We start from the raw sequence: 26,189 nt of genomic DNA, 5'->3' as shown, positions 1-26,189 counted from the left end.
TACAAACAGAGCCTTATCTTTGTGTAAAAGAAAGAAAGAAAATAGAGTAGTTAGTATTCAGGGAACACTTACATCAGGATAATATGGATTTTTTTTATATAAAGAAACTCACATTATGGATTTAAATCACCAAGAAGATAATTTCAGTATGCAATATTGATCGCAATTGCAGTGAAATACTTTCTAAGGGCTGAAAGAAATGGTCAACAATAAAAAATGAATTATTGTTTTGAATGAAGGAAGATGTTACACTCTTCAGTTAGGGTTTAATGCTGCAGCAAATTGAAGGCTGCATAAATTCTCACTGACTTCATTGAGTTCCAGAGCAACCTCTTAACCTGAAATATTCTCCCTTTCCCCATGCTGTAGGCTAAGAAAAGGGGAGACCAGTCTTCTAGAGTTCTAAGATTCCCACACAAACCAAGTTGTAAAGCTCGGGTACCAAATGGTGATAATCCTAGGTTAGCTAAAGTGGTGACCTCCAGATGTTGCCGAACTCCATCTCTCATCATCCCCAGCCAGCATAGTCAATGGTCAGGGATGATGGGAGCTGTAGTCCAGCAACATGTGGAGGGTCACCGGTTCCCTGCCCTTGTGCTAATCAATATTCTCCTCCTGCCCCCAGCATTCTATTTTTAAAGTCTTAGTTATTTCATTGAGAGAGTTACAGATGAGTTTAAGTATCTCCAGTTGAATTAAGTGATACCATACAACCTGATTCTGTACATATTTGCACAGAAGTTTATGCTTCTACATTCAGTGAACCTACTTCCAGGTAAGTGTACAGAGAAGGCTTAACTTTTACAGCATCTCACACTTGGTTTTCAGTTTTTCCAGGCAGAAATTATTTTCCTGAGCTTGGGGGAGGATGCTGTTTGCATTTGGCGTCATTTTAGTCTTGGTAGCCGCAGCAAGGGGTCTCCCTGTTTTCAGTTAATGAAAGTAGAAGGAGCCCACCTTGCTTTATAATTTTTATTCTGCTTATTGTGAACTGCCTTGGGTAAGCATGATTGGAAAGAACAGCACAGGCAAATTAATAACGCTGCATTCCTTGACACTGGTTAAAAGTGCTGATAATGTTCTTTTAAAAATTTTAAACAAAATGGGCTTGAGTTTTTAAGAAGACAGATAACTGAAGAGGCTGCTCACTGTATATAGGAAAAATTCACATTATGTGGTATTAGCAAGCAGGTACATCTTTCTTAGGAAGGAATTAATAACGGAGTGGTTTCCTTTGGGTTGCTCTGTAGGTCAGATGTAATGAATGTGGTGGCTCTTTTCCTCTCTTTCCTCTCTTACCCCTATGCCTCATACTCTTAGTGGAATTGCTGAGATGTAATGTTTAAAGATATTCTGCCTTATTTTGTCCTTTGTATTTGGGACACCATTTTAAATTTCTGCATGCTATCTTTAGTCAAATTTTTTTTGGGGGGGGGGGACTTTGAGTGTCTCTTGCTCTGGGTGTTTTCAGAGATAACTATAAATTGTCATGGTGATGCCCTGATTTGAAGATTGTTTAATTATTCATTTTATTGTTTTCCTTATCCCTTGTTTAATTCCTTTTTTATTCTTCATTCTGCCTTTTACTTTTGGTGGTTTTGTATAAGTAGTATTTTTAGGATTTGAATTTGCAAATGTGATTTGTTGTGTACCTTTTGAGTAATCACCTTTGCCCATAGGCAATAAACGATTTGACCTGGACCCTAATTATAGCAGGTGTATGTGCCTGTGTGAGGTATGGCTGGAATTTAAAGGAATAATTATTCGTAGCATTAAGGAAACTCTTGGTAAGCTAATAAGGAAAGTACCTCTTCTGTTGTACTCCTTTTATTGGTCAAAAAAAGATTAATGGACATCAAATCACAGCAAGGCAGGACTGCATGATTAACCAAAGACAAATCATGCAAAATTCATTTGGCACATGGGCAGCTTTGGGCTGCTGTCACAAATTCACATTTGTGCATGAAATCTGTACTTGATATGTTGGTGGCTAAAAGAAAAGAATCTGCCTCTGCTCTTGGCCAGAGGGCGATAATGAGGGTTTCTTCCTGACAACAAGGGTGAGAGCTTTCTGAAAGCTTCTCCCCGACTAATTTCTGAGGGAGCAACATGCCATTCACCAGTGCAGTCAACACAGCAGCATTTCGAATTATCATGTGGCCTTGTTTTGCTGATTCTTTCCTGGCTTCCTCTGAGTGCTGAGATATGAAGGCTCATAGTAATTTGAGAGGCTCGTATCTTGGTGGATTTCAGGCATATTGAGAATTCAGCCTTCATTTTATATACATATTATTAATGAATCTGAGAAGAATATTTGGCTCTACACCTTGTAAGGCACTGCTAGTTCCAGCACATAAGACTGAAAGAACTTCCTTGTCAAACAGCTTTTATGCTTATCATATATCTTATTTTAAGATTTAAGGAATATGTTTTTTGGGATATGCTGAACACCAAGACCAAGGGAGTGCAAAACCAAGAAAATGCTTCCGTCAATGGTAATACATAAGTCTTAAATTTTCTCACAGCAGCACCTGGATTAGTAACCCAAACTCCTGTCTTTAGGATGTGCTTGGACCCAAAATTAGCAAGTATTCCCTCAGTTCTCCCTTCCACCCCTCAGTTCTTGCTGCTGATGTCATGAAAACCACTTTGCCATCATAACAGTTCCGTTAACGCCTTGCAAGTTTTGTTTAAATTTACTTGCAGAAGAAGAAAACTGGTGCATATATCAGTATGATTTTCTGTGGCCGAAACCATTTTCAGTATAGAAGATGGATCTGAAAGCAGCCTGTAATTGGCAACCATTAAAAGTCTCAGCATTGTGATGGCTCTGTCTTTCGGCCAATGTGTGTGGGCTGTTCTGCAGCTGAGGCATTGCAGCACAAGAAAAGTAGGGGAATGCTGAAATATTTATGCTGAAATAATCAGCAATTGCTTAGTACTTTAAACACGGAACAAAGGATAGGTCACCTGGGGCCTGCAGGAAAAATGCAAGGGAGAGGCTTCCAGAGGATTTTAGTTTGAAACTAGAAACATAGGAAGCTGACTTATATAGAGTCAGACCATTGGTCCATCTGGCTCAGTATTGTTGACCCAGAGTTTTGGTCAGGATTCTTTCCCAGCTCTATCTAAATATGTAAGGAATTGAATCCGGGACCTTCCAGATGCAAAGCAGGTGCTCTTCCACTGACTTTCCAGGCCTTTCCAAAGTAATCTTCTGAACAAGAGCATCTTGTAGCACATGCAGAGTGCCCTTCCTCCCAGGCAGCCAAATCCATCTTCCAGATGTCTGGAACTGAGGGTTGGATGATTAGGACTGACAACATAACCTCCAGGCAAGTACAAGAGTCCTGATGCACTTCTAGTTTAAACTAAAATAAGTAGCAGTTGGAGGGATTACTCTATTTTCAGGCTTTTGCATTTATCTATAGATTTCCAAGCCTGTTCTTCCAGCCCCCAGCTTTTCTCAGAAGGAAATGTGATTTTTCTCTCCACTGGAATACTGTACTGATGCAGCAGATTATCTTTAGAAGTGGCATTCACAAAATCACTCAAATCAAGACTATTATTGAGAAATGCAAGTAACCTGCTGTCATCCTGAACCACAAAAGAAGTATCCTTAATGGTGCCCTTGAAGGAGACAGTTTGCTTAGCAGGTGTGCACTAAGAGGAGACCTAGGAAAGTAAAAATAGAAAATCTGAGCAGCTGAAGACCCTTGACTTTCTCCGAAACAAACTTTAGGAAGAATGATCATTTTCATATGATAAGGACATGATTTATTTATGCACTGCCTGACGTGGTAATGATGTAATGTTGCAGCACATTTTGATGATTTAAATAAAATGGACCACCTTGAAAAGAAGATGGAGCTCTGAAATGAGGGAGAAATGAGAATCAGTTACTAGATGTTCCTTACTGAGCGCTAGATAAAATGAAATTTAAATAGAACATTGTGAAAATAGATTCCCTTTATTCTACCTGTGTAAATTAGAAACTATTCCAAACCCTACTGGTATCTCAATAATAATAATGATAATGAGCACTTGTTGAAGACTTTCATCTCAAAGGAAGCTTGGGTTGCAATCCTAAACATGTTGAATTGGAGGTATGTGGACTCTGTTTTCAAGGAAAATTATTAGAATTGGGCTTTTGGAGCACATTTTCTCCAAGCGGAATGCAAAGTTAACAAAACAACTGCAAATAATTTGGGGAAACCCAAAAGTATTGTCCTTGAACTGTAATTCTGGGTTCTGTTCTTACTCTGATACAACCCAAGTAAAAAATTGAATTGTTAATTTTACACAATGGCAAATCTTGGCTCCATGAATTTACACTGGAACCCTTAAAAGTTTTCATTTATGTTCCGCAGTTATGAATGCAAGTAAACAACTTTGATTCTAAAATGTGGATTATTAAAACGGCTTTGTGAAGTACAAAACTTATGTTAAGCCAACGTTGTATTTGAGGTTATCAAGATTGTGCTTGTGGCTTTTTCTAATATTGCAGCTGTCAGAACGTTGTCTCTTGTAATACATCAAAGGGCACTTCCTTTTGGCTCCAAGTGCTAAAATGTACAAGCATCTGCACTGTAGAATCTTGCATCTGTAATTTGGCTCTTTGACACTATTGACATGTGCTTTTGTCTTCTACTTTCTGTATTTTCATTGATGCTACTGAAAGTTGTGTCGCCATTACAGACAGGAGTTTTGAAGAATTCTTTGTTTAGAATTTTGAAGGGAGAGCAGGAGATAGGTTTAAAGGCACAGTTGTTTTCACCTTGTATCCCTGACTTTTTTAAAACAAAGTACTGTATGTTTCTAGATTTTGCAGAGATACGATTTTTTAATGTGATGGCAAATGTACTGAAGGAATTAAACCTTGAGACAAGAAAATAAAGACCAAATTCATTAGCCGACTTTCAATGGGCTGGATCCAGGCTAAGGCTGTAGTGTGAGATTTTGACCAGCTTCGGCCCATCTGAAGCTGATACAGGCTCGTCTTATCTTGAGCCCAAGCAGAGTAGTCCACACAGCAGAAGGATAAGCAGTATGTGCCACATTCTTAACTTTATTTCCACTCTATGCTGAGAGAATACAAACATGCATCTTCCCTCTGTGAGAGCAGAGAATCAACTGTCTCTCTAACAAAGAAACCGAGAGAACAGTGAAAAACAGGAAACCAGTGTACGTCACATCTAGTCTCCCATTCCCGTGGGAATCCAACAGTAACTTGGACTGTGGAATGCAAAACAATGTCTTGTGACTGCAGTTGCTGCTCAGTGAGGGAAATAGAAACCAACATGTAGACCTGTACACACAGGGAAGCAATGTTTGAATGCAGTAGAACTTCTGAGTAGACATGTGTAGGATTGCACTGTTAGTTGCATTCTCTTCCTATTGAAATCTATGGAACTGAAATCACAACCAGGCTTTGGAATTGCTTGTTAGTGCACACAGTAGTTGTAAACAAGGGTTGTGATCTCAATGTAACAATCTGTCTAAATTTTATGCAAGCCTGCCAAGAGTACAGTATATATCCCCCTCTCCACAAACATGGCATCAAATACTAATTATGTGTGGCTCCCTGAGGAGCGCATTCTACAGGCAGGGTTTCACAACCAAAAAAGGTTAAATGTATGGTGACCAGGCTGAGCAGAGGCCTTGTTCCCTCCATCATTTGGCCCAATGGAATTATACGTGGTGACCCCAAATGGGGTCCACTACAAATGTATATTTGCAGGTCCCACTATCTGAACACAATGCAGGAAATCATTCATTAGGCAAGTGTTCACATAACAAGCAGATGATTGCCATTATTTCCTGTGGGGAATCTAAGATTCATCCAATCTCAATTTCTCTCTGGTTTCCGTCTCAAATTGCTGCAGCCAACCAGCAAAAGACAAACAAAGGAAAAACTGCCCCCGTCTGGTCTCTTCCGTTCCCTAATTTGTCTGAACTCTCTCCCTTCCTCCGTTCCTTTCTTCATGGTTTCCATCCAAAATGGCTGCCACTGACCAGCAAAACACAAACAAGTATGGAAGTGGGTAAACTCTGGCTGCTCGGATATCTGAACCAGCTGTTTGTGTTACCAGGTGTGGGTATAATTCTTTGTGTTTCGATAACTGACATTTCAGATGACAAACGTTCTGATAGTGGGACCTGCAGTCCCACAGAATGGAGGATTCTTCTGCTCTGCGGCCTGAACTATGGAGGTTCTGTGGAATACTCTAATTTGTGTTAGGATTCTAAAACAGAATGAATGTGCTGCTGTTTATACTCATGCTAGTTAAGGGTCATTAACTTACTGTTCTTTCTCATAACTTGTCAGGGACCTGCCAGGGGTGGCATCCACAGAAGAAACTTGCATTCCGATGTTGCTTATTGATACAGCTGGCTGTGGCTTATTTGAGCTTGAGCTGGAAGATGAACAGTCTAAAGGAAATGAAGGTATTGTTGTTTTATCTGCTATGGTTCTCCACACTCCCACCCTGGAATCAGCCCACCCCCAGCCTCCACATTTCAAGTTACATTATCTATGCATGTGCTGTAATTTCAACTGCTACTACATAAAAAAGGTTGCCTTGTGCCCACGGTGTTGAAAGTGGTAGCCCTGGGGAGTTACTGAAGAATTTAGTTATGCTGTTAGGATCTTGGCAACCACACATGGAAATGAATATGAGTATATCCATGGAAAAATCTTGGGGTATCAAGGTTTAGACATGCTTCTTGTGGTCCTAAGATGGATGGATAGTTTGTGTAAGCCACCGGTACCTTTCAAAACTCCTTCAGTAGTAAGAACAGTGCAATTTACAAGGGCTGTACATTTGCTACAAAGTACCAGTAAGTGCAGAGGTTTTCAACCTTTTTGAGTCCACAGCTCCTTTGATCAACTACATTCTTTCTGCGGCACCCCTATGGGACTCAGGAGCCCAGTTGTGTCACCCCTTGCCTGCAGAGCTGACAGCCTCTCACCCTTTTTCAAACACCCTCCCTTGGGGAGTGTTCCCTCAGCCTCCTTTCCTCTCCCCTCTCCTTAGGAGTCCTTTTGGCAGCCATTGCTGCTGCCCCTGGTCTCTGAGCTGCCCCAACCCACCGCAAAGAGAGGTGCCTCCTCACACTGTCCCACAGGAGTCTGGGAAGAGGATGCCCCCAGCCTTAGTGGCCCAACAGAGACTGGCTAAAGGTGAGGTCAGCACCTTACCTTGGGAGGCAGCAGTGGGTGCTGCTGGGCCTGCAAGATGGAAAGGCTCCCCTTCAGCACCAGGCACTCAGCTCCCAGGCAAGCCTTGCACAAAGCAAGGACAAGAGAGGCCAGCCCGGCACCTGTCTAGCTGGCCTCATACTTGTCTGCCAATTCCCAACAGCAAGGGCTGGTGGGCTGGCTAGCTGGGCTCCTTCACCCGCTTGCTTACTCCAAGGCCACCTCAGCTCCTGGCAACCAGCACTCCTTGACCAGTCCCTGAGGCACCATTCGCCTGCAAAGCTTGTAGCCAGGGCTGCTGCAACAAACAGTTATGCAAGCCTGTGAGAGGTAGAGACATGAGAGGTCATCAGAGGAGACAGGGAAGGAAAGAGGGACAGAGGCCAGTGTTGGCCGTGGCACCCCTGACCATCATTCAAGGCACTGCAGGGTGCCATGGCACACTGGTTGAAATTACCATGGATGTAGTAGAGGTCCAGCCAAATTATCAAGACCACAGTGTACTGTAGCCAAACAGCAGGTGGAAAAACATGCAGCTGGAGAGGAAAATGGATTGTAGATAACTGACCATGGATGATGAAAATTTCCATTTGGATTCAACATCACTGCAGTAGACAAGGTTTATAGAGCCACCTATCAAAATACATCCTTCCCCAAAGACCTTGAATTCTCAAAAGCAAAAAGCAGGAGAACGAAAGATTATCTAGTTCAGCCTCATGGTCTAGGGTAAGATAATAAAGTACCTTAATGAAAGTTGATAGAGCTTAACAGGGCTGGACCAAGACATTTTACTCCCTGAGGCAAAAAGCAAGATTTTGCCCTTGACCTGTACTAAGGCTGACTGGACCAACAGCTGAATTCTATTTCAACAGTGGTGACAGGATAGCATCCTTCGCTTCTATCTGGGAACTGCTTAGGAGGAGTAGACAGGGGGCTGCCACTGCTCTCTCTATCACACACACACACACACACACACCTCAGCATGTGCTGCCTGAGACAGTTATCTCACTTTGCCTAAAAGTAGGGCCAGTCCTGGAGCTGAGGAGGAAGGGCGCCTGTGATGATTGTTGGATCAGACATCTGTGGTTTAAATAGCACTCTTGAATTGCAACACAAGCTCTGAAGCGATGGGCAAAGTTGTATGTTGTCAGCTTGAAGTGCTGGACTCTCCTGGTTCCCATATGGTTTGTTAGTACAGCTTAGCTGAGAGAGCTTTCAGTTCTAATTGCCTTGCTGCATAGCACTTTGTCAGATCTCTCAGTGAACAAGGCACAGACCTTCACAGTTAATGGGTCAGCAAGTGCCTGACCATGTTGGTGGCATATACAGCAATTCTGTATAAGGCCAGTTCTCTGAGCACAGAGAGTTCTGAAGTTATAAATCAGCCTAGCAACTGTTGTGAAGCTCTGTCTCTGTTGCTGAATAAATAGGAAGGTTTCCAGTCTCACTCAGCTCCAGTAGCAGTATTCATTCGGGAATTCTAGACTGCATTTAGGAGTGGGAAAGGGGCGTGCTAATGGGACAGGGCTTGAGAGCAGGGAGCAGGGAGGTCACATCTAGAAAGTGGGAATCTTCTAGAGATGATTGAGGGAGAGGGTTGCTTGCATGGTTGTCTCTCAATTGGAGGAAAGGCTTGGGAGCAGGGAAGCTCAAGTATGCATTGACTCTGGGATATTTTGCATGTTGTATGCCCATAGCATGGCTAATTCTTAGAAAGGCTATTTCATGCAGGAATTAAATATTACACCCATTTGTAGGTTAGCACCCTGCCACAGTCCTATTCCATGCAGGGTTTCACTGTGAGCACATGCAGTACCCGTCTTTGCATATGTTGCATGCACATTATGATCTCCACCAGGGGTAACTGATGTGGTGCCATCCAAATGTTGCCGTGTTGTAACTGCCATCAGCCTCAACTAGCCTGGCCCTTGGTTGGGTATGATGGGAGCTGTAGTCCTACAGCTTCTCAAGGACAATCAGCATTGACAACCCTTTATCCATACTAAAAAATGGAAGTGCTGTCTATGTAGGAATTGTGTAATGTTTGAAGCAGCCCTTGTTGTCAGTACCAGCAAGTCTAATTTAGAAACATAGTGAAATGGGCACACAAATAAATAGGCACCAGCTTCCAAAGGCAAATAGCTGCAAGAGCCATGGTCTAAAATATGAATTTCCTAACCTATGATGGATCAGTTCAAAGGCAGATTTCACTTCTTGGAATTGGGGTGGTGTTATCTTGGTATTTTCAACACTGATCTTACTACCCTTGAGAATGTGAACTGTGATGTGTTGCTTGTATCTGACCATGTTGTATGGAACTCATAACCATTTGCCCAGCTATTAAAGAAATCCATAAGGCATACAGCCTGTATTTGTAAATCATTTAAAAATATTTTTACCAACATAGCCATACTACTACTACTACTCCATGCATGTTTCCCTTGTAAATTTCATTAAGGGATAATTTGAGAACTCTTTTTTCATATGAGGAGATGTAGGGCATCAAGTAGCTTGGTGAATGTTTGAACTATGGTCAGTTTCAGAACTTTATGATCCATGGCTTGAAGCTGCCTTGTTTAACTAACCAGTTTGTTCTAAATCACAGTCTCTGGCTTGTACATAATGCTAAATCAGGAATCTCTGAAAGTGAAACTAAATGCTGCAAAAGTGTTTCTGGTATCCACGAGGGAAAAAGGGAAGCACACAATCTCAAGGGTTTGCTTAGGTTCATTCTAATTTGTGCACATAGCTCTAAACCAAGGCAAAACACTTTACTGATTGTAAAGACTTGTTTTTAAAGTGGCAAATGAAAAGCAGCCTTTCACTATCATTGTCTGAATTGGATGCTTTTTAAGTGGAATCTGTCAACTTGTTCTAGGGTTAAATCGCTCATTCACAGCTAAGTTTTATTTTTCCCCTTCCAGGCGAAGCGCGTCTTGCCAGCTTGCACGTTCAGGCTTTAGTGGAAGCCGGTGTTAAAGCAAGAGACATTGCCGTCATTGCTCCTTACAACCTCCAGGTGAGTGTGTCTGCCATGCTCTCAGAAGCACAACATTTCAAAGTAAAAAATTTAAAGCCCTGGGACTTTAGGATGAAGGGTGGGCAATAAATTGTAGTAATAACGTTTGTTGTCCTAGCAACGTCTTTGTTTTTCAGGTGGACATGCTAAGGGAGCTTTTGTGTCACAAGTACCCAGACCTGGAGATTAAATCAGTGGATGGCTTCCAAGGAAGAGAGAAGGAAGCTGTTGTCCTCTCTTTTGTAAGGTCCAACAGAAAAGGTACATAGGTTATAACCTGGAACCATATAGAACAAAAAGAAACTTAATTTGCCAGAATCGGGGAAACTGTTAAAATTGTGTGGTTTCAACTGGCTCCTTCTTTGGAATAAGGTGCTGACCTCTTCTACACATGCTCTTGGAATCAAAGGAGGTGCTTCCATGTGGTGTAATCACATCCTACAGGGGAGTACTTGGGAGTAGCATGACTATGAGGACAGTACCAGTTGCATGAATCATTGGCACCTTACCTCCTGGTTCATGTCCTAATGCATTGGCATCACCCAATTGTTTTAGCCAACATGATTGTGTTACTCCTGCAGCATGTATCACATCACATGGAAGTGGCTTCCACACTGCTGGGAGCCCATATGCAGAGAACCACTGTCACTTTTCCCAGAGCGGAAGATTCTCAATAATTAACTGCGCAATGGAAAAGTAATTTATATAGCAAAACACTCTCCTTTTTGTCCAGAGAGCCTGGGAAGGGGTGTTTCCAAGCACAGGCTGAAAACTCTGGTGGCTAGCCACATATTCTAGTACAGGGCCAGTCCAATACATTTTGCTGCCTGAGGCAAAGGACAAGATGGCAGCCTCTCCATTCCGCATCGCCACACAGCAGCCTTTGCCACCTGTGGCGGCTGCCGCTCTCTGCCCAATAGTAGGACCAGGTCTGTTCTAACAGGCAGAGTGGTCTACGGGGGTTGATTTTTAAAACCGAACCAAACCTGTGGCTATTATTGTCATGGCTATTCACGCTACTACTATTACTACTTAATATACAGGGTGATTCATAATGAAGTATACAGTTTCCATTACTGTATACTTCATTATGAATCTCCCCGTATTATGTCTTAGAAATTAATTAAGAAAGAGTGGACTGTTAATTCAGGCACCTTTGGAGAAGACAGGCAGTCCTTCAGGTAAGCCAGTGGTAATTGCTGGATACTTGCCATCTGTCAGCTCTATTGTAGTGAGTACAACACAGTTGTCCACCGCTCTAAAAATTCCACACAGTAGCAAACCTGAACTGACCACAAACCTGTTGGGTGCGGGTCAAAAGCTAGCTTGTTTCCCAGGTGTATTCCTTTTGGAAATACAACAAATATTTCATTACAGCTGGCAGCATCCTGCCCAACAAAACTGGGGACTGGAGCATGGTAGGCTCTGCTCAGAGCACATACTCTTTTCTGCTTTCATGGCACTAGGTAGAGGATAAAGAACACTGTGGTTGCTGAAGTCAAAGCAGTAAAACTTTTCCTTGCTACTTTTCTGCTATGTTCTTAAGTGAAGTTAGCAAATAGCAGCATCTTCTTCTATTATGATTTGTTATTATTTTCCAGATAATGCTTGTTAAGCACGCATTGGCAACCTAATACACTTTAAAGTACCTACAGGCTCTGTTCTGAAGTGTTCTATGTCTTCAGATGGTAGCAACAGAAGCCTGCCCCCCTCATTTAGTTTTAATGTTTGTTTTTCTGCTTGTCTTCTGCTTAGCTGCAGGAGCAGGGGACTCAGCTACACCACCCAAGCTAGGCAGCTGAGCTGACTCAACTTGGCATTTGCTTTCTGTTGTTACAGATCCTTGAGAAAATAATTGGAGATCAGAAATAGCTTCTGGAAAAGTCTCATATGTGTCTGTCGTTTTTATCCATTGGCTCACACACGTGTGCTAGTTAATTGCCTTTAAAAAATAGCATTCACTGTCTTTCCTTCTGACCTTTATGGAAGTTAGACTTGTGTCAATAACTAGGAACAAGGAAAGTGTAACTGCAAGGCTCTGTGGGAGCTTTCGCTTCCTAATTTCTGCTGAAACAATGCAGTCCTGACCTATAGCTTAAGGCCAATTCCATTGCAGACATGAACTTTAGATAGGTTTAGTTAATCAGCTTGGACCATCTGTATGAATATTACTGCTGTTCCGCTTCTGACAAATCACAGTGATGTGAATCATTAATGGGTATCTGTGGCTTGTGTGCCACATTAACCGCAGAAACTTAAATTTTCTGGTTCTTGGCCATTTAGTGGACTCTACTTCCCCTACTTAAAAATTAAATGGAATGAAGCTGTATTTTCAGCTTGATTTCTCAAATAAGACCGAAGCAGTATTGTGACAAAAAAGTCACAAAATAAGTAGAGCTTTAGATAAATGGTTTTGTTAAAAGAAATAGTTGACATATTACTTGTATTTTCGCAAACCAATTAAGTCATCAGCTGAAGTCTAACATGTTTCTCTGTTAGCTAAATCATAGTAAATGTACCTTTTTAGATATTTCAGAAAGTGTAAGGTAACTTAAATATAATAATCTAAAGCTCCCCCAATCACTGTTTAAATGAAATGATTTTTGTCACTTTTACAGTAACACACCATAACTAATATAGCCTCAAAAAGTAAACCAGTGTGCCATCAGATCTCAGTCCCGGTGACTACAGTTTCCCATCACTAATTAGTTTACATGACAGCAAACCCCACTAGATACAGTGCAACTTACAACTGAATAATCATGCATAAAAAGATGTTATAAAGCTGCAAGTGGTAAATCAGTTAATGAAACTCATTAACTGGTGAATTGAGGTCCCAATACTGATCCTTGGGAGACTCTACTATCTACACTCCTCCATTGGGAGAACATTTATTCACACTCTCTGCTCTCTCTTACTTCACCAGTTCCTGATCCACAAAAGGACCTCACCTCTTATTCCATGACCGCTAAACATGCTTATGAGTCCTTGGTGCGGTAGTTTGCCCAAAGCCTTTTTGAAAGTCTAACTTGGATCACCACTATCTATATCCTTGTTGACCCTCTGGAAGAACGCTTTAGCAGGACTTGTTCTCCTGTATGCTTGGTTATTTCATCTTTAACAATACTTTCCACCTATTTTCCCATAGCTTTGAACTCATTGGAAGAAAGCTGGGCTATAAATGTATGAAATACATACATTTTCACTTTCATATTCATTTGACCACCTTAAGCAGTGATATGACCTTGGGAGATGGTTTTGTCAACACAAGCATTTCTGCTTGCTTGATGGAACAATCTCCCCCCTCTTCCCTCCACACTGTTCTAGGGGTTCTGCCACCCAAATGCTGAGCCATTGTGGGGGGCAGGAGAAGGGAGGGAAGCCCCGCTTCACTAGCAGAAGACCTTGCTAGGCTCTTGATAGCAGGACCCATAAACTGGACCGGGTCCTGAGTTCAGAAAACTAAAGCAAGATTTCACTGTGCAAAAATGGTGTCCGTGTTCGTAATGATCAACCTGGAGTGCATCTGATCTTGTAGTTTGTTGTGGTAATGAAGTTTGGCTATGTTTATTTTGCAGTTCCTATACCTCTGTAGGTATAGGATTACCGTATTTTTCGCTCTATAGGACGCATTTTCCCCCCTTCAAAAATGAAGGGGAAATGTGTGTGCGTCCTATGGAGCGAAGACGCCATAGCCCCGCGACCCTCTCCTGGCTGGAGAGGTGACGCGCGGCTATGGCAGGAGCCTCTCCGCTACGCCTTTCCGCTGCTCCCTGACCTGCTCTTTGGGGCTGGTGGTGCGCTTCCACCATAGGATCCCATGACATATCCATTTAGCCTTAAAGGCGTGTCTCATAACAGATGTCATGTCCTGGCATTTTGGAGCTGAGTGAACATGAGAAATCCTTAGGTCAACATATTAAACTGGAAAATTTAGGAGGAAACTGTATACATTTTGTGGTGGTGGTGGTTACTATTGTTATTGCTACTGCTGCTTAATTTTTCCATATGCTATTTTTTTGAGGCCTGTATTATTGTCTTTATGAAATACAGGTGAAGTAGGATTCCTTGCTGAAGACCGGAGACTAAATGTTGCAATTACTCGTGCCCGCCGCCATGTGGCTGTGATCTGTGACTCTCGGACCATTGGCAACCACATTTTCCTTAAACGCCTGGTGGACTATATGAACCAGCATGGGGAGGTGCGCACCGCTTTTGAATACCTGGATGACATCGTGCCAGATAACTATGCTGCTCCCAAGAGCTCTCAGGGTCTGGGTGACCAAGAAAAGAGACTTAAGTGCAACGCTCCACTTGCCCCAAAGACAGATGGAGAGAAGCCAAGAGGAAAACCAGCCAAACGGACTGGGCAGAGGCCCATAGAGGGTTCTGTTCAAAGCCCAGCCTGGGGGGCAACAGTGGATACTGTAGTGAAGGGCAATTCATGTAAGCATGAAGCCAGGATACTGGAGTTTCTGGAGAGCAGTGAGACCCAACTGGATTTCCCTTCGTCATTAAATGCTCATGACAGGTTGATTGTCCACCGTCTGGCAGAGGAACATGGGCTGCAGCATGTGAGCACAGGAGAAGGTAGAGAGAGATACATCAGTGTCCGTAAGAGAGGCACTGCAACAGACTTTTCTCTGGAAGATGCTAAGGCCTGTGAACAAGAGTTGTCCTGCAGACCTGCAGGCACCCCCAAAGAATCCCAGGCCCCCGAACAAGAGTTAACCTGCAGACCCCCAAGCCCCTCGAAAGACACCCATGCCTCCTGTGAGGAGAGTGGAAGCCATATTAGCAAGAAGAAGGTGGATCTGAAAACCCTGCACATGGAGCGGATGCAAAGGGAGAAGGCCAAGAGAGAGGAGAGGGCCAAACAAAGAAGTGAGCCAAATGTAAACCTTCAGGAAATCACTGGGAATAAACATGGAAGTGAAGCCAAAGGTACATTATGATACCATCTTGGGATTTGCCATTCTGTAGCAAATTCCCTTCCTTTGCAGAGCTTTTCTGTTTGCATTTTTAAAAGGAAAAAGTGATGATACTTCACTGCTGCCCTTTCATTTGTCCCATTTTTAATTGAAATTCCTTTGCAGAGGCATTCCAGGGTATGTATCCCTCGGGCATCCTTTGGGAAATTCCAGGCCAGAGCAGCAGGCGATGGGAGTCCTCTGCTCCCAGAATGGCTTTAAAAATTGATTGCCGCTTCTATGTTGTGCCTACAATCCATTTCTCCCCTTCTGCTCTGCCTGTGACAGGCTTTTCTTCTGAAAGCAACTACTTTTGACAACAACCAGGAATGCAGTTGAAGTTAATTGTTCTGAGACACAGAGATTATTCATCCAATAGGTTTCCTTTGAAGGGATCAGGAGAATGCCAGGCTTTGGTTTTGGAAATATGACATGTGCCTCTGCCCACCCCAACCCTTGAAAGCAATAACTGAGATTTGCAGACAAAAATGACCCAGGGCTCAGATTAGCTTGCTCCGTGGAACAGTTGCTTTGAGTGTTGTGCAGGTAGGAAGAAAAGATGTGAAGCTGGCAGCCATTCCACCCCCTCCCCCAAGGCAGGGTTTTATCTGGACCATGCTGTATAATCAACTGTGAAATGATAATATTGCCTGGATCTGCATGTTTGTAGAGGCAGTATGTCAGTGAGGAGGAAGAACTTCTCAGCTCAAAAATAGATCCGTAGAAGGGAGAATCTCCATCTGCCAGTTTAGGAGAATGGGGTGTGTGCGTTCGTTTGTGTATGCTTCATATGCATACATGTGCACACACTCCTTTTCTCTTACGGCTAACTTTGAAGAGAAGTGGCAACCTCCACACACAGAGAGAATTCACTTGCTCTTGGATCTGTTTAGAAGCAGCAAATCAGCACCTAGTGTATCAATCTCAGTGCTGTGTAACACGGCGGAGTACAGTCTCTCCGTGTGCATATTTTCTTCTTTGCCCAGTTTATCTTGCTTGAACATTCTGGGTAGGGATTTCATCCTGCCAAGTGATACTACTTGCTTCTGCATGGTTTACAAAGCCATCTGTTCTCATGTGTGTGCATATGAAGACAGCCTTCTGCCATTCCATACATCTGAGGTTGCGATTGTTCCCTGGGTTTCTGTTTTTGCTGATCAGCTTGTTTTGCAGGCTTTACTAGGGGACTGGATGAACACACCTGTGCCCCTTTTATTCCCATGAAAAAACACTGTGTTGAAATAATAGAATCTTAAAAGTTGGAAGGTACCCCAAGGGTCATCTAGTCCAACCCCCTGCAATGCAGGAATCTAAGCTAAAGCATCCATGACAGTTGGACATCCAACTTCTGGTTAAAAACCCCCAAGGAAGGAGACTCCACCACCCCTCGTAGGAGTCTGTTCCACTGCTAAACAGCCCTTAACTCTCAGCTCATCTTAACTCTCAGCTCATCTGTAAGCTCCTTTTATTGCATGCTGATGATTCTCCTCCCCACCCTTGTGCTTTTAGGGAAGGCTTCTGTTAAAACCAAAGTGGAAGGTTCAGCAGAGGAAGATTTTGATGCTCTGATTTCTGCTGCAATCAAAGCTGACAACACATGTGGTTTCCCCAAATGCAAAGCAAGTGTGACAACCCTGGGGCAGCTCTGCCTGCATTGCAATAAACGCTACTGTCTCAGCCACCACATCCCAGAGGTATGTTGTTGTCCTTGCCTGGTTCAGGTAAGCTAAACATTGCCACCATCTGCTCAGTTTCTTGACCCCCAGTCCTTCAGGACTTGAATTTCATTCAGTGTGAAAGGGCTTTGTGTGTTTTTTAAAGTATTTCACAGACTCCCATTTTTCCAGGAGGCTTCCAGGCACAGGAAGGTGAGCTTTTGAAGGCCAGTTGAACATGTGCAAATCCGCTGGTGGGTGGATTGCTCCCATTCCTCTTTACTTTATTTTTTAATTTAAAAAGATAACATGAAAATCTGCTTTTAGGGTATGAGGGGGAGCAAGGTTTATGAAAGCCATATAGCATAATATGCACATGCAGTTCAGTTCACAAGGGAACCATGAGTGGGGGGAGGGGGGAGTTGCCTCCAGCTTAATATATCCTAATAATGGGGAAGTTCTCTCCTGCTGGGCTATAAGTGAAAAAAGAAACTCATTCAGAGGTGCTTTTTTTTGGCCTACAGTTGGAGGAATATGAAGCATTTTCTTCTTCCTTTGGTGCTTTGTATGGGTTTAGTTATTATGAGCCTCTGTGTGTCTGTGAAATCTCACTCCAATCTTTCACCAAGCTCTAATATGAGAATGGCTTTCTTTCCTGTCAGGTTCACAGTGTACTTGCATTTCCCCTCACCCACCCACTCAAGACCTTTAACAAAAATAATAATAATACGCCCCCCCCTTTCTTCCCTGTCTCTGTTCTTCATGGTGTGGAGAATAGAAAGGATGGGTCTCCTTGATTGGAATAACGAGGCGAGGCCTTTTAACACAGGCACTTAGCATTGCAGGGCAGAGGACCTGTGCTTAACAATGTGTCACTGCTGAAATAATGTGATTCTTCAGAGTCTTTTTTTCTTCCCCCGGAGTGTCTGAGTCATTTCCTCTTGGCACAATGTACCTCAATTCACCTCTCTTCTTTTAACATTCACCCCCCGCCCACAACCTGTTCAGATGCTTGTGGGAGGATGATGCTCTAGAAAATGTGTGTATCTGAGGTGCTGATGGTGCTAGCCTAGAGAGGGCCACTGTTCTGTGGCATACAGCACATACCCTTGCATGCATAAGGTCCCAGGTTCAATCTCTGGCATCTCCAGCTAAAAGGTCTTGGGTAGCCTTGCTAGGCAGTGCCCAGGCCTTAAGCCTGCTCCATGGAGAGTCAGTCCATACTGAACTAGGTAGACTTGTGCTCTGCTTTTCCCCTCCAAAAAAGGAGATGCTCAAAGTGACTTGCAAATGATTTTAAAAGGCATCTTCATATGACACCAGCCACGCCATGTGTTCTGCTCAACTATAAGCCTTTTATCTCTCTTCTCTCCCTCTCTCCTTCATCACACTGTAGATTCATTGGATACCATGCACCAAGAGCAGCTTTAAGTAAGAGAAGTTGTGCAAAGCCCTTTCTCACTCTCTTGCCCTAGCTGCTGTTGTCACACTGGTACAAGAGATACCGAAAGCACAGCAGCCCACCTGGGTGCAGCAGGCTTTATCCTCAGAAGCCTCTTTCCTTCTAGGTGTTGGTCAAAGCAAAACGTCATCCTTTGCCCATCACTGCAGCTGTAGCAAAGATTGGAGTGAGTTGCACTCGAATTGCAGTCCAGGACTCACAGAAGGTGGGAATGTCTCACTCTGCAATTCTGTTAGAGCTGCCCAATGGCTGTCTCTATGTAGCACAAAAAAAGACCTGTGTGCCAGGAAAAATAATACTGACTTCCAATGAGCTTTCAGATGTCCTCTTTATGCCCCTCTGATTTATTTGAAGCAGTAGATCATACGTGGTTTTAATCCCATGGAGAAAGTGTTGTAGCTAGCTGAAGACATGTTGATCTATAGTGCCTGAAATAGATTTACTGGATTATGGATTTACTGGCATTCTGCCAACAGTTTGTGTTGGGTTTCTTTCCAACCGTAAAATAAAAGTATATATGGCAATATTTTCTGTGGCACATGCTGCAGCAAGGAAAAAATCTGCAAAACAGTGGTGGTCTTAAATAGATATACTTATCATGTGACACTTGCTGGTGTTTCAAGGCAAGCTTGAATCAAGAAAAATCTTATTCGAAGGATTTGTGAATGAAGGAAATAAGAGTACAAAAAACATGTAGGAAAATACTCCAAATTTTCTGGTATTCTGTAGTTTTGATATCAGGGTTTGCTGATTTCAGAGTTGTATTGGTAGAGAGCTACACAAAGGAGATGTGATCCTGAAAAACCAAAGCCAGATTTCAGCGCCCTCTGTGCAGGAGGACCCCCCCTCCCCACTGCCATGCTGGTGGTCCCATTAAGAGAACAGGGTTCTGAACAAGAGTGTGAAGCAGAGGTGGCTAAGCTGTGGCCGTCTGGATGCTGTGAGACACCAGCCAATGATGGGAGTTGTAGCCCAGCAGCATCTGGAGGGCAACAGATTCCCCACCCTTGCTATACAGGAACACAGTCACATCTGTTCCTTTGGTTCCAATGCATAGAAAGGGCACAACTTGCAAATGCAGAAATGATTGCCAGTTTCTTTTCCCTCTTAGCCACTGTGGAGCAGCTGCATGCATAAAAGGAAATCTGCGGGGGCTGGATTAATAAATTCATAGAATCGTAGAGTTGGAAGGGACCACAAGGGTCATCTAGTCCAACCCCCTGCAATGCAGGTATCTTTTTGCCCAATGTGGGGCTCAAACCCACAACCCTGAGATTAAGAATCTCATGTTCTGCTGACTGAGCTATCAGTAAGGTATTGCAGAAGAATGTATTCCCCTTTAGTATGCAATCACAAAAGTATTTTGTTAGGTCAACTTAAAAGTGAGATTTTTAATTTTAAAAAATGGTTAAATCAGTTCAACTGTTATCCAGCTGTCATAGTATAATTCATGTAGAGTTGAAGGTTTAATCTATCCTAGCCTGAATTTTGGACCAGTTAATGAGATAGAACTCATTTTAGAGGGACTGCAGGGTTTGATCCCATATAGTCGCATCAAGTCCCTACCTTTTTACTTACTGCAAATTGCTTGCCATTTTATACTGCTTGGGAGTGTTTTGTCATTTTCTTTCAGCTTTGGACTAAATCCAGCTGTTTTAGCTCCTTGTTAAAATGAATTCTTCTGAGCAATAGTTTCAGTGCTTTCCCACCTTAATAAATCTTGCTTTCCAGCAACCCAACAGGCTTGCACTTTGTCACTCATCTGCAATAAAACAAGTTTCCTTCAAAGCTGTTTTTCAGCCATTAGTTTATCCTTCCTGTTTATATCATTAATGTGCATACTTGTCTCTCTAGTTATCTTTTCTCCTGATGTGCTTACAAGTCATTCAACTTGTGGTAGCTTCGTCTCTAGAAATCCTAAAATGCAGAGATATTGCATGTCTCTATTCCCTTCTCTTTCATACATGTAGTATGTGTTCTTTTAAATCTGGTATTTTGGCAGCCCTTTGTGGGTCCATAATACTTTCTTCATCCTCCTTGCACTTAATTTTCTTCCACAATGCCCCTTTATATCTTTGTGCCTTGTAGAATTTATCTCATGGATGACTTGCATGTTGCCTACTGCCACTTGTCCTCGATTTGCTTTCTGGCTCCTTCTTTTATACAATGTGTATTTAGCTCCAGCAGTTAGGCCAAGAAGCAGGCCTTGCTGATGACTCAAAGTTGGGAGATTATTTACCAGTCAGTATAACCTGCTTCCTAAGGTTGAGGGAGGGGGGTATTGGTGGCCTGGAGATGAGTGAAAATCACTACCTACAAGAATCCAACAGGTTTATTAATAAATAGTTTTGTCATGAATCTAAGGTATTGTGATTTAGAATGCAAAGACTACAAAGTTCTGTAGAAACTGTTGAAAAACAAACAAACCAGCCTTGGGGGGGCTTTCCCGTAGCTTGGCTTGAGTGAAATGTTGAGGGGCAGCTGACATAACTGATCATATTCCTTAGAATAATTTTATTTTCCATTCAAAGCCAGAGAATAAATTATTGGAGAAGTTTCACTCAGTTTCATAACAGCTATACTGGGCAAATTCCTATTCTGGGCTAGGTAATTACGAACTTTACAAACATTACTTGTGACAGCCAGTCTGCAGGGGGCCCAACAACACAAAAGAAACAAGGAAATGTGATGCATTGTTTTACTTATTTCTAATACTCTGTTCTTCAGCTTATATGGCTATTTCCATGCAGTTTCTTTCCCAGTCAGGCACCGTTTGCACCCAGCACTGTGGACATTCAAGCTGCTTAGGTGAGGTGGTGGTATTGCCAGTTTATTAGCAGTAGATATGATGTGTTTTGTTATGATTCAAGGGCTTGATTGTTCTTGGTTTCCCTCCTTCAATCTGATTCTTTCCAGACTGGAGATAAGAGAGAAATGTTAGTATTTATCAACAAGGGTGACAAAGGTGACTGGATGATGGAGTAGAGATTTTCCTTACATTTTTAGAGTTTGGGAAGAAATACTTAATCTGTCCAAAATGATTATTTAATTGCTCCTTAGGGAAAAATGACCTTCACATTTTTTAAATTGTTTTGTTTTGTTGTTAAAAGACCCACCGGTAAGTGAAGTAGTTTATTTTTATGGACTGTGAAGAATGATCAAGTTTATGATAAGCAGTTTTCACTAAGGTCGTAATTTTGTGCTGGAACATCTTGAGGCTGATATTATGGCTTTATCTCCCACAGATTCATGGCTGTGGGGAGAAAGCCAAAGCATATGCCCGGCAGAGAATCAGCAAAGAAGCTTCTCTATGTGCCGGGAGTGGGTTAAAGGACAAGCCCTTGGATCCTGCCAAGAGAGCTCATCTCCAGAGGCGCCTGGACAAAAAGCTCAGTGAGCTCACAAGCCAAAGAAAGAGCAAAAAGAAAGACAAAGAGAAATGAGAGGATTAGCTATGTCAAGGCAAGATGCTCATCTGCCTGTCCTTGAGGCACCTTCGTAAAGCAGCATGCTCAGGCTCCAGAGGAAAAAGCTCACCACTCTCTTAAACCTTTTGGCTTCTTTCCCCCACCCCCAAAATCAAGAATATGTCCTTCAGCTTCATGGTCCTCAGAGAGCCAGAGACTGACTGAAGAAAGGTTCCCACTGTCTGCAGGTTTCAAACAATTCTCAAGTTGCGCCTTGCACTGTAAAATGTGTTTTTCCTCAGTCACGTCAGAACTATAAAGCCCCGTTGGTTAAGGAGAAAGGTGGGCAGCTTTTGTTTGTAGTAATTATCTTTATTGGCGAGGTAATAAATGTACTCTGAGTGGGCGCAGAGCAGGTTTTACAATAAAACAGTGATAGCGTATGCCTTGAGCAATGAACTGTCCGTTTGACATTGCATGGTAATGTAATAATCGTTGTCCGTGGGACTCCTGTCCCCCCCCCCCCCAATGTGTGGGAGCAATAAAAACCTCTCCAGGTGGTCCACAAAATTAAGGGAATACAAATAGCTTTTTCCATTTCTCAAGCTCAGAAACTTGTATGTTGAAAGAAAAGATTCTAAAAAAGATGTGTTAAAATTGTGAGGGGACAAAGTGAAGAAAAATCTAGAAAAATAACCTGGGTTCACTGGCCCAGCACATACACTTTTACTGGAATATGCTGGGATTGCGCGCAGGTCTTCTGCATACAAAGATGTGTTCTACCCCTATGCCACCACTGTGTGCTATGGACCTTAACTTACAGTAGGGAAACCTCAGGGCCAGGGTCCAAATGAAGTCCTTGCAAGTCTCTCTGTTTCATCCCTGAGATTCTTCCCAGTGCCACATCCTGCACTAGGCCCACATCAAGTGCTTTAGCCTGTCTTGAATGTGTATCTGAACTGTGGTGCTGAGGGGTTCCTGTCAGGAGATCCTCTGACTTGCACATGGCTGCAGTGTGGTCTACTGTGCTAAGGTTGGGTCCGATCTGTTGCTCCACTTGTTTGTTTTCCTCTGACCCTTCCAGCCATCGACATGCAGCTCTTTGAAGGTTGTCCATGAGGGAATGTGTCCCTGCAGCTGAAAAGCATTTGCCATCCCTTGGCTTAGAATCACAGAATTTGTAAGGTATAATTTTTTTCTCAAATTCATTCAAGTTCCAATAAAAATAGACACATTTCTTTTTGGGGGAGTGTGCGGATCTGTTTACAAAACAATGTAGTCCCACAAATAATTACCCAGTAGAGTTTTCATTGTGCAGAACTATATGCAACCAAGAAGCAGGGAAATAATGGTCCCATTTTCAGGGGAGGGCTCTCAGTGTCATGTTATTATGGATGTGGCCTCATGATTTTGTTCAGAGGCTCAAGTACTTTAAGAAAGAAAAAGGATGCATTCCTCTCCTGTTCTTTTCAGGCAGTGTCCTTTTCACCTCATCCTATGAACTACGCAAAATGGGTTAAGCATCTGGTATCTAGAGCAAGTTAATTGTATTTTTGTTGGTTCTTTTATTTCTTATATTAAGAACACAGCAAGAGCCTGCTGGATCAAGCCAGTGGCCCATCTAGTCCAGCCTACTGTTCTCACAGTGACATTTCATTGCATTACAATTTGACTTCTGTGGAATGCAAATTGTACAGTATCTAGCACAATGCATTATAATTGCTACAACAGGCAGAAAAACCATTAAGTGGTCTGCCAAGGCCATCAGCAATTTTCAAGTGGTCCGTGGGGGGGTTGGGTTAGTTTGGAAACCACTGATCTAGAATGATTACAAGTCCCAAGTTCCTTTAGTCGCAAATGTCCTAGATGTTCTTGGCAGGATTTGTTCAGCCTTGGGCTCAAAAGCAATGGGACGTCATTCTCTTGCCATGCATGTTGTCTCTAAGGGTCTACAAATGCCCTGCAGTTCTACCATCTGCTAGTATTAACCTTGGGTTTGTTACCCTTCCAATCTCTCTTCTCCTTTACTTTAAATTAATGTGTTCACTTTCTCTTGTCAGCCTTGAAAACACAAGAGGTGTTTGTGTTTTATCATCTGATCCTAACAATTGGTGTCACATCATTTCTGAGATTCTAATAATGATGCAGCTACAACCTTGATTGCTCTTGGATTCTGAACCCATAACTTGTAATGCAAGCCGACAATAATAAAATGAAATTGAATTCATTTTTTAAAAACCCACAATCATTATATTCTGCATAAAATTAATGTACTCTGTTTAGGAAAGCTCAGTGTGACCAGATGAAATTTTACCAGAGCAGAATGCTAAATGCAGATCAGTATGCAAGATCCAAAAGAGGATTTGGAGGTACGTTGATCCTAATTGTGATAGATTGATTGAGGTAGGACTCCAGTGCATATTATTACACTCATTGTCGTGTGGGTGTCTGTGGGCAGGGGCAAGGAATCTGGAAAGTTTTAGAAGTGTATCCCCCCCCCCCCCTAAATGCAGACACTGGCAATTCTCCCTCGGGTTTTGTGTCTGTGTTTGTAATGTATAATATTAGCTATTTGAAGACATAACAATAATGGTAACATCATAATATTTTTGTTATTATAATTTTTAAAAAGAAGTGTGGGGTGACCAGTAGCTCCATTATTAAGATCTCTTTACACTTGACTGTGTTTGGGTTGCTTAGCACCTTCTAGTTTGGAGTGCTGCTGGCTTAATGAGCAACCCCTTCCTTTAGTATCACCTTCTGGAATACTTCAAAGATGACGAATAATGCCTTATTAACAGAGCCCATTCTCTGAAATGTAAAAGAACAGAAGTGTGACACAAGGTTACAGTGTAATTATAATAAATCTGAGAAGGACAATTCCCTCAATAGTTAGTTATTCCGTGCTGATAAAATATTTCTGAGCTAACATTAAAAAAAGTAAAAAATGGACAGACTTGCTGCCAAGCAGTTAAAATTTCCCTTGGGCTTCTTGCCCAGAAACCAGTTGATATTAGTTCTGTCATTTAAATTTTCCTTAAAAATATACAATGAAACCAGCACAAGGAAAGTCACCAGCTGGCAAGTCAAGGCTGAAATATTTCAAATCACAGCAGAATGGAACAGAGTATAAATCTCATCTGTTCTGCTTGTACCTCTATCTTCACATCTGCTTCTGCCGTTACTGATTTCCATAATTGTTTATCAGGGCTTAATTTGAACCTAGCACCTTCTCCTGTGTCTTACCATCATTGCCTTTGCTGGCACTTTTGGAGGGGAGATTGAGGAAGGGAGTTGTGACGCATTTAGGCTGTGGAGAAGACATCTGACCCCCTGAACTGTATTTAAGCTGGACTGCTGTGGCTCCCTGGAGTGCAGCAAGGTTTGAACTTGAAGCGTTGATAAGCTTTCTAATTTATTTATTTGCCTCCTAATATTTATTTTGCTCTGTACTTGTTATGCATCATCTAGATGATTTCATTGTAATTTATTGCATTTATCCTTTTGGTTTTTCTTTGTTTGAATTTAGTGGTATGTTTTGTAACATTTTATCTTTGTATATTTATTTTAAAAATTGCTGTTACGAGCTGCTTTTGAGTGCAGTTCACCTTGGGAAAGTGGCATAAAAATGAAATAAATTTAGCTCATTGCTTTTGATATCAGAGCTTAATCCCCTAATCAGCTGGGCAATAATGAGCATGTTCAAAGAACCTTCTCACCACTGAGTATCTATAGTCTGTTCCCACATATATCCAAGCAGAGTTGAGCTCCAATTCCACAAGATTTTTTGAAATTAACCACCGGTGTATGTTTGGGAGCTGGAAAGACACTAGCAATTAGTCCATGGACTGAAAGTTACTGTATCTTAACTAGTTCCAGTTCACTTTCATTGCTTTATTCTATGTCAACATAAATAATCACTATAATAAACAGGAGAATGTGGTCAGATGCCGCTAGTGATGTTATATCATAGTGGTGTGTATGAGTACCTGGCTTAAGAAGAAACCCTGTATGTTTCACTCTGTATATTGATTGTCAATGTGCATGTTCCTTGTGCAAAAGTTAGCATTTCTCAGGGTGGCTATTACTGGCTGAAGGAAGGCTGGATGGCTTTAAAGTTTAGATGCCTTGTGCTCCAGGAATGCAGATGAGCCTGCAAGAGCATGACATTATATATATATTCCCTGCAGAGAAGAATAGGAACAGCTTGCAAACTGAGCTGTCCAGGGTACTGAAAAACCTCTGCTCTTGTCGAAAGCAGTCCTGTAATTTATTCTAGCTGAGAAATTAATCATATCCTGTTGTAACAAAGCCCTGAAAACAATGGAATAAATGTAATCAGTGTTAATGTGTTTCAAAATGTAGCTGTAGAATGGAACCCCCATAGTCAGTCACTCAAATACCCAGTCACTCATAAAAACCTGAATGATGTCACGAGGGACCATGTTAATCTAAGAGAAGAAATATTGTGGTAA

At 42.2% G+C, this 26,189-nt stretch overlaps 1 protein-coding gene across 1 annotated transcript in view; it reads left to right on the top strand.

Annotated features, from left to right (window-relative positions):
- The window catches only part of IGHMBP2 (immunoglobulin mu DNA binding protein 2), a 66,787-nt gene extending 41,416 nt beyond the window's left edge, over positions 1–25,371 (top strand). Inside the window, exons 10-15 of the mRNA XM_083417591.1 lie at positions 6,329–6,447; positions 10,126–10,220; positions 10,358–10,481; positions 14,274–15,164; positions 16,700–16,884; positions 21,553–25,371. Of these exons, the coding sequence (XP_083273717.1) occupies positions 6,329–6,447; positions 10,126–10,220; positions 10,358–10,481; positions 14,274–15,164; positions 16,700–16,884; positions 21,553–21,750 (1,612 nt within the window). The 3' untranslated portion in view covers positions 21,751–25,371. The remainder of the gene's footprint in view (positions 1–6,328; positions 6,448–10,125; positions 10,221–10,357; positions 10,482–14,273; positions 15,165–16,699; positions 16,885–21,552) is intronic.
- The last annotated feature ends 818 nt before the right edge of the window (positions 25,372–26,189 follow it).

Source organism: Podarcis tiliguerta, assembly GCF_965153285.1.
Source record: "Podarcis tiliguerta genome assembly, chromosome: 1".
Classification (NCBI taxonomy): domain Eukaryota; kingdom Metazoa; phylum Chordata; class Lepidosauria; order Squamata; family Lacertidae; genus Podarcis; species Podarcis tiliguerta.
Note: the sequence above shows the minus strand (reverse complement) of the source record. Positions and strands in the feature narration are given on the sequence as shown.